This window comes from Xyrauchen texanus, chromosome 44 (genome assembly GCF_025860055.1).
Source record: "Xyrauchen texanus isolate HMW12.3.18 chromosome 44, RBS_HiC_50CHRs, whole genome shotgun sequence".
NCBI lineage: Eukaryota > Metazoa > Chordata > Actinopteri > Cypriniformes > Catostomidae > Xyrauchen > Xyrauchen texanus.
This window is the reverse complement of record NC_068319.1, coordinates 13,680,751-13,698,942: the sequence shown is the minus strand read 5'-3', so window position 1 is coordinate 13,698,942 and position 18,192 is coordinate 13,680,751. Positions and strand designations below refer to the sequence as shown.

The 18,192-nt window shown below is 36.2% G+C and overlaps 1 protein-coding gene across 2 annotated transcripts; it reads right to left on the bottom strand.

Annotated features, from left to right (window-relative positions):
- Positions 1-506: 506 nt before the first annotated feature.
- Positions 507-11,087, bottom strand: LOC127637049 (zona pellucida-like domain-containing protein 1). Of its 2 annotated transcripts, none has more exons than XM_052117898.1 (10): positions 10,766-11,087; positions 10,270-10,490; positions 7,863-8,044; positions 7,151-7,223; positions 5,900-5,997; positions 5,351-5,431; positions 4,890-5,064; positions 2,592-2,688; positions 2,345-2,374; positions 507-748 (listed from the first exon to the last, which is right to left on the bottom strand). In XM_052117898.1, the coding sequence occupies exons 1-10, from the start codon at positions 10,869-10,871 to the stop codon at positions 573-575; spliced, it is 1,239 nt and encodes a 412-aa protein (XP_051973858.1). In that variant the 5' UTR covers positions 10,872-11,087; the 3' UTR covers positions 507-572. The 2 variants fall into 2 exon arrangements, with proteins under 2 accessions (XP_051973858.1, XP_051973859.1); XM_052117899.1 differs by having other exon boundaries at positions 4,890-5,061.
- Between the last annotated feature and the right edge of the window lie 7,105 nt (positions 11,088-18,192).

Here is an 18,192-nt window from a genome sequence, read left to right as displayed (position 1 = left end):
TTGTATGGACCTACAGAGCTGAGATATTCTTCTTAAAATCTTAATTTGTGTTCATCAGAAGAAAAACGTCATACACATCTGCGATGGCATGAGGGTAAGTAAATGATGAGAAATTTTCCTTTTGAGTGAACCAATCCCTTTAAGGTAGTAAAATCTCCACAAAAAAAAGAATAAAGTCTACATGAAATAGATACTAAAAGGAAATCAATGGAAATTCCTGAAATTGTTCATGAAATATTTATTTAGCTTAAGCTATTTATTCAAAATGATATAATGAAATAATATCACTGTATTGTCTGCTAAGTTGCCCTTGGGTGTGCGACCCTTGCTGATACCCCACTATAGACCTGTAATTTACCTGTATTACATGATTGTGTGTAACTGAAGAGCTCTGCACACATTCTGTATAATTGTATTGTATAGCTCAGTGAACAGCTGTGTGTGTGTGTGCGCGCGTGTGTGTGTGTGTGTGTGTGTGTGTGCTGTGTGTGTGCGTGTGTGTGTGTGTGTGTGTGTGTGTGTGTGTGTGTGTGTGTGTGTGTGTGTGTGTGTGTGTGTGTGTGTGTGTGTGTTTAGCTGAAAGCTGGGTTGTGGGCTCCAGACAGAGATGTCGGTGGTGTCCGTTTCCCCCTCAGCAGTGTAAGACACAGGATGAAGAAACACATGCTCATAATGCCGAGGATTGTGATGGCAGAAATCAGAGTGCTCGTCACTGAATTCATTTTGAATTGAGGGCCGTTTAACTGTGCTGAAACACACACAGTCACATCAGAGTTGTTTTTGTTCATAAAAAAATAAACAAGAATTTAAACGTGCACTCAGTAACTTTTAGTCTTTGTGTCATCTTTGACTTACACTGACACCTAGTGGCTTGGATGCAGCATCATTTAAAATCAATAGTTTTCAGTTTCAGATGTTATTGTAGAAATGTAGTATTCACAGTCAGACATGATTATTTAATCAATGAGTGAAAGTGTCAAATAACAGGACAGTTACTGAGATTGAGTGAGTAGTATTCGGCTGGTCATGTGATTCTAACATGGCAGCCCCCATGTGTGGACCCTCTCCATGTAGACTAAAACAGCTTTTATAAGATTACTGATATGACTGGAGTCTTCATTTAAATGTGAGTGCTCATGATTTCCTACATATATTACAAAATTACAATTCATGTCTTTAGGAGTTAAACATTGAAAAAATTGCTGAGTGCACCTTTAATGCAAACATTTCAAAATGGTTTCATTAAACATCAAATTCGCACTACATGGCAATAATAATAGACGTTGTGATAAAAAATATTCAAACATATTAGTTGTAATCTTGATGTCCGTTGTGTGTTCATAAGCGGTACAAGAGAAGCTCGTACACAGTGGCTTGCGTGAACTTAAATGCACAAGCTTTTCTCATAGTTCAAATGAACTCGCAAAGGAGCTCAAGATTTTCTCTAAAAAATTACTTACATTTTGAGTTGTTTTGCACTTAACAGCTCACATTCTCACGTGAATACTCAAGCCAATTTGAACGAGCTTCTATTATAGTGCTAGAACACATAAAGCCATAATGCACTTCTCTCATAATGCTCATTTTTAGCTCAAGATTAAAAAAATTATACATTTTGGTATGCATTCGTATGCCTTCAGGGGATTTGGAATATGGCAAGTCACGTGGACTAATCTTATGATACTTTTGTGTCTTTTTTTAAACTTTGAAGTGAGTCCCCATCAACTGCTATTGTACTGAAAACAGACTGAAATATTCTTTCACATTTTTTCTTTAGGATTTCGCATAAGAAAGAAAGTCATATACTGTAGGTTTGGAATGACATGCGTAAATTATGATAGATTTTTACTGTTTTAATTAAAACTAAACTAAAAGGACGAATTGAAAAGGAAATATAAATAAAAAATGAATTATTCTTTTTATATATATATATATATATATATATATATATATATATATATATATATATATATATATATATGAATAACCCCTAGTAACACTGAGAAAAATAGACACAGTGTTCAGAAGACTTCATATGTAACCCACAGTTCCAACTCTATTTTCACTCTCTCTCTCTTGCAGTCATGTTCTTCCTTTCTTGATAACACAGCCTTCCTGTACCCTCTATTAACTTCTCACTGTTGGAAACCTATCGACTCATTGGTATTTTGGTCACAGGTATAAGCCGCTACATCCTCTAGGAAAAACAAAATCATTCATGTTTTCCAGGAGAATAAAGTGTGGTTTTATCCTCTATCAGAAATTGTACAGCTCTGAGATAGAAGGATTTAGCTCCATTTAGAAGGGATAAGGAGGGAAAGAAGAGGAGAAAAATGGGGCTTACCTAGCTGGGAATTATTTGTAGGAGTTTCGTCTGTAGACAGGGGAGAACATTTGTTTTATTAAAATGAGTGTGAAGAGGATTGGACAAAAGCAGATCCAGAACACTTAACCATATCTCATATACATATCTGGCTTACTGAACACTTCTTGCAATGAAGGAAGAATGCATTTTGATAGTCTGAGTTTTTATTACAGAGAATTGCAGGCTAGATTTTAGATGTTGTTAATGTTTTGGTAAGCTATCATACCACTTCTGGTGATGATGGGTCCGGCGGTTATGACTGCATTGTCAGAGGCCGTACCAGTTGTTTCCGACACATCCCTTTTCTTCCTCATACCGCAGATCTATCAGAATCACAGGATTTCTGAGTAACAAATAATAACAGCGCCAGCTAGTCCATTTAATAAAGTTTCCCTGCCTTTTGTGTGTAAGTCTGCAGGTCTCACAAAAACATGTCAAAGTCACATATCACCCCAAAATTAAAGAAATAAAGAAATACAAGTATATTTTGTTGCATTAAGAAAATTAATTGTTTTCATGACAATTAAAGGAATGTTCTGTGTTCAATACAAGTTAAGCTATATTGACAGCATTTGTGGCAAATTGTTGATTGCCGAAAAATAATTGAGACTGTTTCCTCATTGAAAGAAATTAAGTATAAAAAATGGCAATTACAATGGAAGTGAATTGGACCAGTCTATAAACATTTCAAAGGTATATCCACAAGACGTAAACATATACGTAACATGATTTTACTGTGACATAATCAGGGATTTACCAATATTATTGGGTTTACCAGCATTACATCTTCATGACTTCAAAGTTGTACTAATGGATAAAACATTTCACAGATAAGGCTAGAATGCAGTTTTATCACAATCAAATCATGTAAACAATTATAATGTGCGTGTCTTGTGGCTATGCTTTTGAAACACTGTATATTATTGATGGTATTAATGGATTGGTCCCATACACTTCCACTGTAATGCCTTGCTGTTACCACAATTGTTAAATATATATTTTTAAATAAACTAAGGACGAGTCTTAATTATTTTTGTGGTAATCAACATTGTCACAAATGCTGTCGATTGAATTTAACTTTTATTGAACCCAGAAAATTCCTTTTAGTAAATTTCTTACCCAAAATCTTTTTTGATTATTATTTAACCCTTAAGCTCTGATGGTGGTTTTAATAATGTCCAGTTTCAGCGGCATACCCAAAATTAAAGGCTTATAACGCAATAAAAAATACAATGAAAGAAAAGAAAGGGGGAAAAACAAGGAGGGTCAATTTTTTGGTGCCATTGTAAAGAAAACATTTACATTTTTATTATGAAATCTATTTTGTTCAATTCTGAAACTCTCAGCCAAAGAAACTGCTAAAAAACAAAATCACACACACAAAAAAAAAAACTTTATTTTTTCTTATTTTTCTGATATAAGATTATATATCTCAGGTTGTGAATATGATAGCTCCAAAAAAACTGCTTTTGTTTTGTTCCAATCTTGTCACCATTACGTGAGTATTTTTGTGTTGATAAGACAAAGTAACATAATTAATCCTCATGTCCAAAAACGGCTCCAAACAATTAAAACATAATAATTGTACATGAGAACTAATTACACATGCAAATACAACAATGACAAAAGGTATGCTCTCTCTTCAAAGCATGTAGGAATGAGTAATGAGATCTTATTCAGTTCCATTCTGTGTCATTTGAGTCATCATTGAGTCTGTCTTATGTACTTGGCACCATCTAGTGGTGGCAATATGTAATTAGAGTGAACAATCCTCTCTACCCATATTTGGATGACTTCCACCTCTGGTTGCAGCGATCTGAATCCTAATAAGATTGATTTAGCATTCCATGATACTGGACAACATGTTACATCATTCCTGATGAAGTCATCTGATCCAGGAAAGTTTTAGCCAGATAGCACATTGTGTGCTGTGTGCACATTGTGCTTTGTGTAGATTATCTAATGTTCTATGTATCCGACTACATTGTGTGTAGGCTTGTTTTAAAGATAATCACCTTCTCTAAGTTATGGTATGTGATATTTTGTTCTCTTTATTTGTTGTGAAGTTATAAGCGAAACTGAATCTAATAAGCAACACCTGTTTACATGTAACATATGACACATGGCTATTTGATCAGTTTGATGTTGTTACCGATTATAATAATATGTGCAGTGCTAACTTTTTATAATGATCAAAACGGAAACTTCTGATTGTCTAAATTTTGAAGCACTTGTTCAGTTTTGGGCATAATGTCTATATTTATCTTGGCCAAGACAGTAGTTATTTAGTAGTAGCAGTAGTTAGTATTTAGCAGTAGTTATGTTTATATATCAGGCAATACAACAAATAATACCATATAATATTTGTAATTATATATATTTATTTTTTGTGTTACAATAACGATAGTAAAACATTTTGTATTACCGTAATGAAAATTGTGAAGGGGTCGTAAAATTCATAAAGTTCTCAATTCAGGCTTAATTTTCTTTAAGCATAAAAAATATGTTTGAGCAGCTCACTTACAGGCAAAAGCATCGGGCAGTCATCAGCACGACAGAGTTTGGTCACACAGTGCAGAAAGACGGTGGACATTTTCTGGTTCTTGTGCTTGACAAAGCGGAACACCTCAAAGGAGAAGCGGCCCATCTGGCTCTTCCCGTTCTCAAACACTGTCGTCTGTGGGTCCTTATCGCATCTGCTGAACATGAGACAAAATACAAAAGGCACTTTAGCATTGCACACAGACATACAGTACAGTACACTGCCCCCAAGAAGTATTTGGACACTTCAAAAATGTATGAATGTCTTTGTATTATATAACGTCAAACTAAAACTAAGTGGCATTTATTTTAAAGAAAGAAACCAAAAGCACACTTTTCAAGCAAATACTTTTTGGGGCAATTGTATATGCAAACACATCCACTGTTCCATTATAATCCCTTGAGAAATGGTAAGCAGAATAGCTGCAGAAAACATGAAATTACCCAAAGAAAAGGTCATATCGGAGCTCATCACTAGGATTCCCAGAGGGAGTCGTGTAACAGTAGTCCATCAGAACATTCCACCTGTGGAGAGTGACATGCGTGATTCAGAGTCACTAAAACATGGATGCTTGAATAGGAAATGGACCTACAGGACAAAACCACTGTTGTTTCATATAGAACTCATATGTCTTATCTCCATACAGGACTTGTAGCAATCTGTCCCATTCACTTAAGTGGTGCCCCTTGCCTTCCCTAAACAAGGACAGTATTGAATCACTCTGTATTCTTCCTTTATGGAAAACCCAGTCTTGCATGTATCATACGTATATAAGAGAGTAGGTAATTTAGGGAAGTGCTCTAACAGCATGTGACACAGTTAATCCAGAGAACACGAATCTGTCTCAGTTTAAATTTCAGCTCCATCAGTTTCAAGGTTATATAGCCATTTAGACTGTTTCAGCATTCAGTATTTTCTATCATAGCTTCAATATGTTTGCATTAGGGTCTCCTTGCAAGAATTACTTACAAGACCTGTTTGTGTAATCATACCTCCTGTCTAGGTTGGTGGCTTTTACTGCTGCAAACACTCGTGTCTTCAAAGTGAGTCCGGCCATTGGGATCGCCAGGTTTTGGACGTATGTGGAGTCCTTGAAAATGGAACAACATGAATTTGGATCATTTCACAGTTGAAATAAATTATCTAAAGAACATTATATATTTAGGAAATTTTGGAAGCGTCTTTGATGCAATGCAATAATTCTTTAAAGGAGACCTATTATGCCCCTTTTTACAAGATGTAATATAAGTCTCAGGTGTCCCCAGAATTTGTCTGTGAAGTTTCAGCTCAAAATACCCCACGGATCATTTATTATACCACGATATAAATGCATATTGCTGTGCAGTTTTGTGTTCCGTTCTGCATAACGCGGCGGCTCATTTTAGCTTATCGCGGCCCATTCGGCCCGTTTCGCGGCCGGCCCACCAGCCCGCTCAGTTCTCCCGGTGGCCCCAAAGTGCGTCGGCACACCGTGAAAATGCCCAGTATGCCAGATTACCAGTCCGGCTTGTCCACTGCATCGTCAGTGGCTCTGATGCCAGGAGTACATGAAGACTCTTATGTTCAATTTTACAGCCAACAACAGAACACTTATGACGCTTGTGAATCCGAGACATTATTCTTCTTACTGTATCTGCTCCAGCACAGGAAAAAAATGGCGGACTGTGTGTAGATCACTCAGGGGAGGATCTATGATAATATGGTGGAGTCCGTCACCATTCGTGGGCAAGGCCTGCTCTAACGTGATGTAACTTTAGAGCAGAAACGAAAACCGTTCATTTTGACACCGTTTTTATTAATAGAAATATGTGTGGACTTTTAACATTGTAGGGTGGTTGTGTACACACACACTGCCGACTTACATTTATGTACAAACACCATGAAAAAGTGTATTTTGCATAATAGGTCCCCTTTAAAATTCACACAAGACTGTTAGAAGTCACACCTAAAAGACCCTCTAATTTGGATATTTTCTACAGATTTTTATCAAAATTTTAAAAAATCACCACTGAGATTTATCTGAATGTATTACACAGCTTTATGGTATACTTGATTCTGTTGGTCAATTTATCATTATTGCAAAATAAACCTTGTGCTTATGACAAACCAACTTATTGTGTTTCTGCATTGAAAGTCACTGTGCAAAAAGGAACAGAGAACATAATAGATATAATACATAAAATGTTAGATATAGAGAACTAAATTAATAATTTATTAGAATAAAATGATCCACATGTACTCACGTTGTAAAGGAGTAAGCTCAATGTGCTCACAAATGTACCATTGCTGTCCTTCACTGATATTGCTGCGGCTGACCTGCGAACAAAAGAAGCCATTAAAAACATTATAGATATCTTTTCCACACTAATTAATGTCTAAAAGGAAAACTTGTGCAATAGTTTCCCTGATTTACTGTCTGATGTCCTTGTAATTTACTGTGCATTTGGTTTTACAACATATTCATTGTGCATACTAATTTAATCATGTCTCACAGTGAACCCTGTTAAATCTTAACAATAAGTGCTAAACATTTTACAACAAGCAATTTGTGACCGTTTTATCTCCCCTAAAAATATTTGGAATAATTTAGCATAACTTAAAAATAGACACAATAATTCACTAGTATCATCATTTACTCACACTTTTGTTGTTCTAAACCCATATGGCTTTCTCTTTCTTCCGTGGAACTCAAAAGGAGATTTCAGGCAGAATGTGAGCCTCAGTCACCATTTAATTTCATTGAATGGACAACCGATGCAATGAAAGTGAATAGTGACTGAGGCTCACATTCTGCCTAACATCTTCTTGTATATTATACAGGCTTGTAACAACGTGAAAGTGACTGAATTATGAAAGATTTATTTATTTTTTTGAGGGGGGATTTATCCCTTTATGTGAAAGCATTAGCACAACGCATTGACATAATAAAATTGTAAAGTGTCTAAGCAGACTTACGAAGCAAGCTGTGAATTGTTGACTAGGTACTCCAGTGGGTAACTACAGCTGAACTTGTAAAGCAGTCCCGGCAGGTAGCTGATGACTGTTGGGGGATCTGGAGTGTCAATGTATCCTGCTATGTTACCAATCTGGACCAGGGAGAGATTCCCATAAGCATTGGCCCCCTGAGCCGTGGACACCTAAAAACACACAAGAGCAAGACATTAAATTGTGAATGCTCTCCTGTTGGCAGCCAACTTTTTCCATGATAACATCACCTGTGCTGTTAAACTAATGTACTTTCAACTCCCTAATCCTCAATCCATTGTCATCCTTTTATCAATGCCAAATCTCTGCTGTCAACCAACCAAATCTGATAAATCCACTTTACCCCAGATATTCTTCATGTATTACACCCAAATTCACATAAAGACAATCTTCTTTTCAAACACAAGTTGTATTTTAGCATTTGGGTCGATGACAAATAATATGAGATGATGTGTGCCAAGTTGAACCTTGATCACCTGAATGTACGCTACCATAAAAGTAGCCAGAACATTTTGTACAAAAAGGTTTCAAACATTATTTTGAAGGTAGAAATATATAGTACAGTGTAAAAGTTTTAGACACTTGTGAAAAATGTTGCATAGTGAGGACGTCTTCAAAAATAATGCTATAAATAGTTTTCATTTATCACTTAATGTCATACAAAGTCTAAAACATTAAAAAGCTAAATATTCAATATTTGGTGTGACCACCTTTGCCTTCAAAACAGCACCAGTTGCCCTAGGTACACCTGGACACAGTTATTCTTGGTTGTTGGCAGATAGGATGTTCTAAGCTTCTTGGAGAATTCACCACAGTTCTTCTATCTATTTAGGCTGTCTCAATAACTTCTGTCTCTATATGTAATATCACAGTGACTCGATGTTCAGTGGGGGGCTCTGTGGGGGCCATGCCATCTGTTGCAGGGCTCCCTGTTCTTCTATTATTTTCTATTTGCAAGAGGAATGTTCGGGAGTCTAAAATGTATATTTCCTATAGACACTAAATTTGAAGATATAAATAACCATCTTAAGACAAATGTATTATGTGCCTAAGACTTTTGCTCAGTACTGTATATATTAAACATTTTCTGAACAAAATCTGCCTTTATTATAAGGTAAATATTTTTGACATTTATTTGAAACAATTCACCATTTATTTTTGTAAATAAATTAATAATAAAAGATTATGCCAAACAGTTTCAAGATTTTCAACCTTTAAATGAGATTTACTTATTCATTTATTTACTTATAATGCCTCCAGACCGCTAACTGGGTTTCCATCAACGCATTTTGGGATATCGCATATAAACGGCTAGATGGAAACATCAAGATTTGAATAAAATCTCCAAAATGCGCATCAAAAACCTATAAACTCACTTGAGATGGATACATGTTTTATTCGATCAGAAGAAATGAGCATAAACTGTGATGAAAACACATTTACTGAATCAACACCTATCATTTAGATAGGAATTCAAGATATGCATAAATAAATAAATGAAATGTGATTGAATAAGCAATTCATAACTGGACTAACCAGTGGACCAAAATCAATGCATCTCAAACGTTGCTCTGGTCTGTGTAGGTTTTGCAGAGAATATAAGCTGAATACAAACTTGAACTGTGTGGAAGAGCAGGTTAAATGACACTTTGAAAAATAACTTATAGACCCGCACAATAAAAGGAGGAACGCACACACATAGTGCTCACAAAACTGTGTGACACGCAGTTACTTCAAGACGTGAGACAATTTCTTTAGTGTTTTGTCTGCGTGTTCTAAACCACAACTATTTTGTTAAAATAGTCTAAGTGGCAACAATTTCCCCAGAAATGACGATTTTGTTTTTTTGAACTCATGGGATGGAAACGCGGCTTTATTCGCAAACTGTTCTTGAGCATAAATTAAATTCACAACTTGGATGGAAACATAGCTAGACATTTTTGTCTCCATTTTTGAGTCATGAAAATTAAGTTTCATAATAGATGCATTTGATTCTTTTTTAATTTATGAATCGCATTTTCTGTGAATTTTCATAGACTATATATTCATAGACAAATATTAGCATCATGCCATTGACCCGGAGAACATTCTCTCCAAACACAAGCTGTATTTGAGCATTTCCTATAACAGATGTGTTTTTCTTACTAACGACTAGACCTGAAATTGAAGTTCTGGTCCATTTAAGGTCTAATGTGGACACTAAATTCTGATACCGCATTGAAGAAGTGTCAGAGAATATCTATCTCCTTGTGAGGCAGATATGGGTCATCTCACTCCATGCTACAGACCTTCTGTATTCTTTTCCTTCATAAGAGTTTCATCTCAACAAAGAGCCCATAAAACTGGAGACAACAGCATCACAAAGTCAGTGTCTTACCACCAGTGAGTTCCCACAGGCCTCTAGCGTGCTGAGACTGATGCTGAACAGCACGACCGTAGGGAAAGTGTTGTTGTTAATGAACCCTCGGCAGTGAGCATCCCCGTGACGGCCATTTAGTGCCAGGTCAGTGTCAGTGTAGCCGGAGTAGAGCACTGGGCAAAAATTAATCTTCAGTGTAATGGTCTGCACTCCACAATATATACTGATGTCCCGCTCAGCTACGGAGAGAAATAAAACATTATTAATTGATATTTAAGTAACCAGACAATGATCAGACAATAATCGCTAATATTGCTTCTTTGGTTATCCCAAGAACTCTTTGGTGAAACATACTCCAAGTTGATACTTAAATGAGTTCTCAATAAAGTCTCATGTGATAAAAAAAAACAGCAAACTTTGAGCAACAATGTTTTCCTTTGGGATGAGTCATTGGTTAAGTTCTTACACCAAAATGTTTGATGACATAACAAAAGCTTTTCCTCGTTTCACTCACCAGGAAAGCGGCTGTGGAAGTTGCCATCACAGTTGAATCCATTGAATTGTGCCTTCACTATTAAAGTTTTACTTATAAGCATAAGAATTACACATAAATGTTCCATTTCAATGCCTGAGCAAGACAATCTGTTAGCGATATCTTTGGATTCATCAGAAAATGTTATTCTTTTTCTGAAATAAAAAGAATGAATACATAATTAGACATGTATCACACCTTCAACAGGTCATTTGATTGCATTGTTCTGTAATTATGCTATGAAATTAGCATGAAGGAAAAAATAATGTAAATGAGAAATGTGATACTTCTGTTGCCGCTCCTGCCAAATCTGTCGAAATAAATAAATGAATCAAATAAAACCAGACCCTTTGTCATGCAAATTTCATAAACTTCTTACACTAAATGAATCAACTCAACACCCAAATCAGTTCTCTCTGGTTAATTAGGTATTGTAAAATATTCTAATGTTCTAAAAGTGTAATTGAAACAGATTTACTTACAGTATGCATCTAATATGATGTTTCTACCACAGAGTTCTCTGAGTTTCACACTGACCCTCGCCCACTTTCGCCCTCTGCCAGTTCTAGCATCCCTCTCTCTGTTTTGGGAGACTCACCCGTTTCCGTGGCAGCTGTAGAATCAGCGGTACTCCATCTGTTCCCAGCTGCTGCGTGAGACTGAGTAAATTACCCAGCATCCTGGCAAAACCAATAGAAGCGTGGGCTTGATCTCAAGGAAAAAAATTAAACATAAGAGATTCATTATTTGAACACGTCAAGAGAAAAAGAACTGTCTGGGGGAACATGGGAAAGTCCATCAAAAGTGAATGTGTTATACAAATCCTTTCACGGGCCCAGAAACATGAGCAGGTTTTGAAGTTTCCCACTCATATCCTTTCTGCTTGATCTAGCTCTGTCAGCGCTCACAAGCGGCCCCACGCCGCATGTGGTCTGCAAGGGGGGAATTATCTTTTCATCAGCTCCAAGACTGGGATCATCGCTGACTGAGTTGGCCTATCTGTGTGCCAGCACGGTCTGGGTCGGGACTAGGGTCGTCTGGGTGCTTTAGATGCTTTGTTTGGCCAGGCTCAGTCAGCACTTCCCCAGCCGCCTCCCATGATGGCTTCCGGGGCTGGTATCTCACCTGTCTATTCCTGACCTCCTGCTCTTGTTGTGCCCTTCCGATTGCAGGTCCTAGCCTTGCTTTGCCTCCTTGGGATTATCACTCCAGCAAATACACTTTTAAGGCTAATTCTCGGTGTCCAAAATAGATCACAAATGATATCTCTATCATATATCAGCTGTTTCTTCTAGAAACCAATTTGATTAAATGGAGAGCAAATAGAGACTTTCGGTCTGAGAAAAAGACCCCATGATTTCTCATATAGCCAAGATGCCAAAGTCAGCAATCAAAAGTCAAAGATTTCAATATGAACTCCAACATCTCTCATTAAATTCTTCCAAGACCAAATTCTGAGCTATGTGATCCACTTTAATTGTATACCTCTATACCCTTACTGAATGCCAACAATGGACTGATTTGTGTCAACATATTCCAATAACTATTTTAATAGTTGGTGTTTGTTGGGAAGAAGCGTTGTTGTTGGGTTTTGCTTGCTCATTGTTCACTCCGTTGGTGTTTGTTGGGGCAGTGTGAAAATAGGTTTTGTGTCTCAGAATTATAAATTCAACTGCCACCTTTAGAATGTTTGAAATACAGTACTGGGGTTTTTAGGCAGTGTGATCCAGCTTTGAAAATCAAAGTTCTGAATAGAATGAAATTAGGTTTTATAGGCCACATCCTCACTAATGCAAAAACATTAGTGACAATGTTTTTCATTAGGTAATGGGGAGCGTTTTCCAAAATGCCTCATTTTTGGTGGAGGAAAACATTATTCCAGGGTGAATGAGAGGAAAATATTGTAGCAAAAGCAATACATTTTTAAAAGAAAACCAATTAGTTTGGAAAAGGTCTAAAATGTTTTCAGCTGAAACGTATGGATTTCGCAACATTTACATCTCTAATTCACACTGGGACAGTGTTTTCAACTAAAAATATAGACTTTTGAAAACACTCTCTTGTACGCTTTCTAATATCTCTGCATACTTTGGCAAAAGATGGCGTTAGGAAATGGACGATGGCATTTTCAACCAAAAAAGTACAGTATTAATCTGGAAGTGGCCACAGGTGATACCACAAGAAAACCCATTAAGTTCCACAAATAACTTTTTATTATATACACTACCAGTCAAATGTTTTGAAAACCTTTTTTATTTCACATTTTAGAATAAGAGTAAAGCCATCAAAACTATGGAATAACATTGTGACTAAACAAAATCCAAAATAAATCAAAACAGTGTTATATTTTAGCATCTTCAAAGTAGTCACCCTTTGCCTAGAATTTGCAGACATGTACTCTTGACATTTTCTCAACAAACTTCTTGAGGTATCAACCTGGGATGCATTTTAAACAGTATATAAGGAGTTTCAAATCTATGTTGGGCACTTATTGGCTACTTTTGTTTATTACTTGGTCCAAGTCATCAATTTAAAAAACTTTTTTTTATTACATTTTAGTTTTATAATGAAATAAATTAACATGGTGGCACAATTATATTTTTGACTACAAAATTAATTTAAAACATTTAAGCATACACCTTCAGATCAAAAGATTTAGGTAGTGTATTTCCTTAGAAAACTTTATGGCTGAAACCAAAATGCTGATATGAAGAGCCTTTAATGAAACATCAAAATCTTTTGTAAGCTCCAAAGAACAGTAGCCAATTCAAAAACCTACAAAATATTGTTCTTGGTAAGACGAGAGATCTTTGCTGACCCTAACATGTGGCAAAGAACATTTCTTTTTAATAATGTACTATTAGAATATCTTAAAATTACAACCACGCAAAGGGCAGACTTGGGCTGTTCTATATATAAACACCAGATTTTATTCTCATGTTTTCATGATTTATATACTTCCAATGAAAGACACTTGTTCTAAAACCAACATTTCCCATTTATACAGTATTATCATTGCTGAAGAATAATATGCCATGCTGGTTAAGGCTGGCTTATGCTGGTTTGGTGCTGGTCTAACTGTACAGCCATATCAAAAAGTGCTGGCAACCATAAAGAACTTTCTTGTGAAGCTTGTTGACCAAGGTATTGTTAGTTAAATTAATATTTCGGGTTCAATACAAATTAAGCTCAATCGATAGCATTTGTTGCATAATACTGATACCCACAAATATTTATTTTAACTCGTTCCTCCTTTTCTTCTAAGATCGAGGTAGCAGTGAGGCACTTACAATGGAAGTGAATGGGGGCCAATCCATAAAGATTAAATACTCACAGTTTCAAATGTTTAGCCACATTATGCATGTTAACATGATTTTACTGTGATAAAATAGCTTACTAACCTTCTCTGTGTGAAGTTATAGCCAATTAAACAACTTTGTTGACACGTAATAACATGACGCTGTAAAACCCTTAAATGACTAACTGTAAAAATTGTGACTTTACAGCTCAAATACACAAGTTTTAACAAAAGATTTAATGTAAGTGCTTTTAAAAAAATTATAAGCTTCACATTTCTGCCTTTAAACCCTAAAGAAATGTGCCCCATTCACTTCCATTGTAAGTACATCACTGTGTGATTTTTGCTTTTTTAAAGAAAACAAGGGACGATCATAATAAATATTTGTGTTAATCAACATTATGCCACAAATGCTGTCGATTGAGCTTAACTTGTATTGAACCCAGAAAATTCCTTTAAGGTAGTTAAGGACCAGTAGTTAAGACCATTTGGGGTTACCAGCACACCAAAATCCTAAACTGGGATGCAACACATGCTAGTGACCAGTAAGTCTTTTCCACAGTGATAGCAAACTAATATTAATTCATTTGTTTGTTTTTTTAAAAGAACTCGAATATTGCTGTACATCATCATGTTTAAAACAAATGATTTTCTTCCTGTGAAATGTATCTATGGTATATCCTTGCTGTGAAAATAGGAGAAAACTTTAAAGAAACAATGTCTGTTCTGACCAGAGTAATCAAAGCCCAATATGTCTGGACTTGCAGGCCAGTTAAAAACTCCAATGCTGCATCCAAAAGTTATTTGTCAATCTGAGCAAAATATAGAAATCCAAAGGATAAAGGTATCCATAAGTATGCAGTACCATCCCAAAATCTTCAAATCTTAAAGCAAGCTATGTTAATACAGAGACACACATCAGATCAGACTTCGAGCTACTTCGCCAGAGCTTGGCTGGTCTGACAAAGTTGTCTAGAGTTTTAGACTTTCTTGAAGGGATTGTGGGTGAAATAGACTTGGGGAAAGGAGCTTTTGGCCTTTTGGTGTAGTAATTCAGTATTTGTGATAACTATCTCTATTTCTGCAGTTTCAGAAAATGTAATTCTTTCATTCGTCACTCTTGAAGCTCTCTTTATGGCAACCCATAGTGCTGTTTATCAGTGTGACACTCTCATTCACCTTGGCAAGATATCAGCACAAGATAAACTGTTACTGTAAGGATTTCCACTCTTATTAATGTATGGTTGAAGCATTTGTTTGAGTTTGAGAAGAAAAAATAGACTATCATTTAAGAAAATGGAAAAAAAAAAAAAAATTGCCGTGTTTTGACACCAGCTTCAGGAATTTTATTATTAAATTCTTCAGTTTTGATCCATGATATTAAAAAGGAGAGCAAATGCAGACTTTTGCAAAAACGAACCCAATTATCTCAGATGTCAACTCTAGAGTTTCAGATGACATCTCAAAAATGTCTCAAAATTACTTTGTCAAGCTACCAAAGTCTGCAATCAAAAGTCAGTATGAACGCAAACATTTCTCATCATATTCTTCCAAGACCAGATTATCTGAGCTTTGCGTTCCACATTAATTGTATCTAATTATTTACAATAACTGTACGTCTACAATTGTCTCATTTTTATCCATTTTATTTCTCCCAAGGAATTTGACATTTGTTTTTGTTTTTTAAAACTCCATTGACTGTCTTGAGCAATGAAAAGAGCAACCTCTGGAGGACTGGTGGCATATTAAAATATGTTTATGTCTTTTGATAATTTAGGCCTTTTAAAACCTAGTAAACATTCATTCGACCTGGCATATTAAAGTGTTCAAATTTTAAGTGATTAATTATTAATTCACTTGCAAAAAGAATTGGCTTCAAAGAAGGATTAACAGTTGTGGATTTGGTTTAGACTCATTTTAAGCACTGTACAGAATGATAAAATCGGCTCTCATCTTACGTCTGACCTTGATTGAATTAAAAACTGCCAGAACCGAAAATCGTGTTTACAAAAACATTAAAGGGGTCATAACAAATGTTTTATCTAATTATCTTGGGGGGGGGGTGGGGGGTGGGCTGTGTTGCTCAGCGAGTATTGATGCTGACTATTATCCTTGGAGTCACGAGTTCGAATCCAGGGTGTGCTGAGTGACTCCAGCCAGGTCTTCTAAGCCAACAAATTGGCCTGGTTGCTAGGGTGGGAGAGACACATGGGTAACCTCCTTGTTATCACTATAATGTGTGGTTCTCGCTCTCGGTGGGGCACATGGTGAGTTGTGCCTGGATGCCGAGGAGAATAGCGTGAACCCTCCATGCGCTATGTCTCCGCTGTAACACGCTTAACAAGCCACGTGATAAGATGCACGGGTTGATGGTCTCAGAGTTGGAGGCAACTGAGTTTCATACTCCACCAACCGGATTGAGACGAATCACTACAGCACCACGAGGACTTAGACATTGAGAACTGGGCATTCCAAATTGCGGAGAAAATCACAAAAAAATTTTTGCTTGAGGTTCATTTGTAATTTTAGTTTTTATTAACATAATAATTTCCCACCTCATTCAGACCCTCTGTCAGAAACACTTGGTTTTGATGCTGATCTCCTTTAAGATCAAAGTAAAAGTCTGCTGTTATGACTGGCTCTCTGCTCTTTACCGACCTGCTCTACTTCCTATCTCTCTGTTCACCACTACTGGGCGGGTTACAGAAGTGATACGGCAAAGAAGGTGTTGATGTGTTGTTGGTGAGGATGAAGTAGAGAATGTGTTATTTTGCCAGCTTGGTTTCAACAAATGCTCTCTTTGCAGAGAGGAGGAAAGTTTTGAGTTCTGAAACTTACAGTATTTTTTATAGTACAAGTATAGGATCTTTTGACCTCTTATATGTCAAAAGATCAAGAACAATTTGATTCCTCATGTCATGACTCCTTTAATAGCTCATCATAAAGACTGTACCAATGTTATTTGCCAGGCATTTGGATCATGTCTTGCTTCATTTTCCAGTCTCTTTAATTATCTGATGACTTTATATGGATAAAAAAGTATAATATGGGTCATTATGATTATGCATAATATAATATAATATATATTAAGTATAATATGGGTCATTATGAACAGTGAGAAGCTCAGGAGTACAATACAAAACTGACAAAAGACAGTGATAGAGGTGCAGCAATGACAATAGCATATCTAACCTTTCTTGCTCTTTAGTTTAACCAACAATAATATTTGATCATCCTCTCTTAGTGGAATAATATCTGGATATCTTGTATCACAGGCCAAAATCAGTCTATAGTTCCAAGAATATGTGTTTGAATGTTTCTTTAACAGGGTACACATAATTACTGTTTTTCTCCTAGCTGTGTGAAATGCCATCAGATGGCTGGCAAGTAGGTGTCAGGCCCAGTCCATCAATCACATGGCTCCATAAGGAATTCTTAACTATGAGCAAATGTTCTCTGTTCGGTTGTCATGGCTATCCATCTAGCCAAGCAAAAGAGATATAAAAGAGAAACTGCAAAACGAATGAACAAGTTAACACACTTTAGATGCCTTTTTGAAGCACCACAAAGCATTTCAAGTCTCCAGTTTGACTAATTGTCTCTGGCTCTCTCAAAGCATCTGCTTGCTTTGTTGCTTAATTGTGCAATGTTTATTCATTAGGGTTTTTAACTGAAGTCATTCAACTTGTTATGATGTAAATTTGATTTGAAATATAACTGAACTTATTTTAGGGCACAAATTGGCTTTCAATGTTCCAATTCAATGGAGATTACAAAGATGTTTGCTTAGGCTAACTCAAAGTCTAGTTCTACAGAAACATTATGAGCACACAAAAATGTCATTATAATAGAAAGATGAATCTGTAATGCAGAGACAGAGAGACTGGGACAGATTACACAGTTGAAATGTTTCATATTGTGTGAATACTTTGTATATATACTTCCAATATGGAAATAAGACAACTGTGAGTAGATAGGGAGATGGAGTGTGAAAGGAAGAGCGATAGAGAGCAGGAAAGTTGTTTGTCTGTGGGTATCTCTCCAGTGACAGCTTTCTGGCCCCTATGTCAGGTAGCACAGATGAAAATGCCTTTTCTCTTCTCGGTAGATT

Coding starts and splice junctions, on each gene's coding strand:
- LOC127637049 (XM_052117898.1), bottom strand. CDS start 10,871: ATGGAACATTTATGTGTAATTCTTATGCTTATAAGTAAAACTTTAATA. Junction 5,432..5,899: donor GCCACCAACCTAGACAGGAG/GTATGATTACAC, acceptor CACTCTCCACAG/GTGGAATGTTCTGATGGACT. Junction 5,065..5,350: donor CGATATGACCTTTTCTTTGG/GTAATTTCATGT, acceptor TCTCATGTTCAG/CAGATGCGATAAGGACCCAC.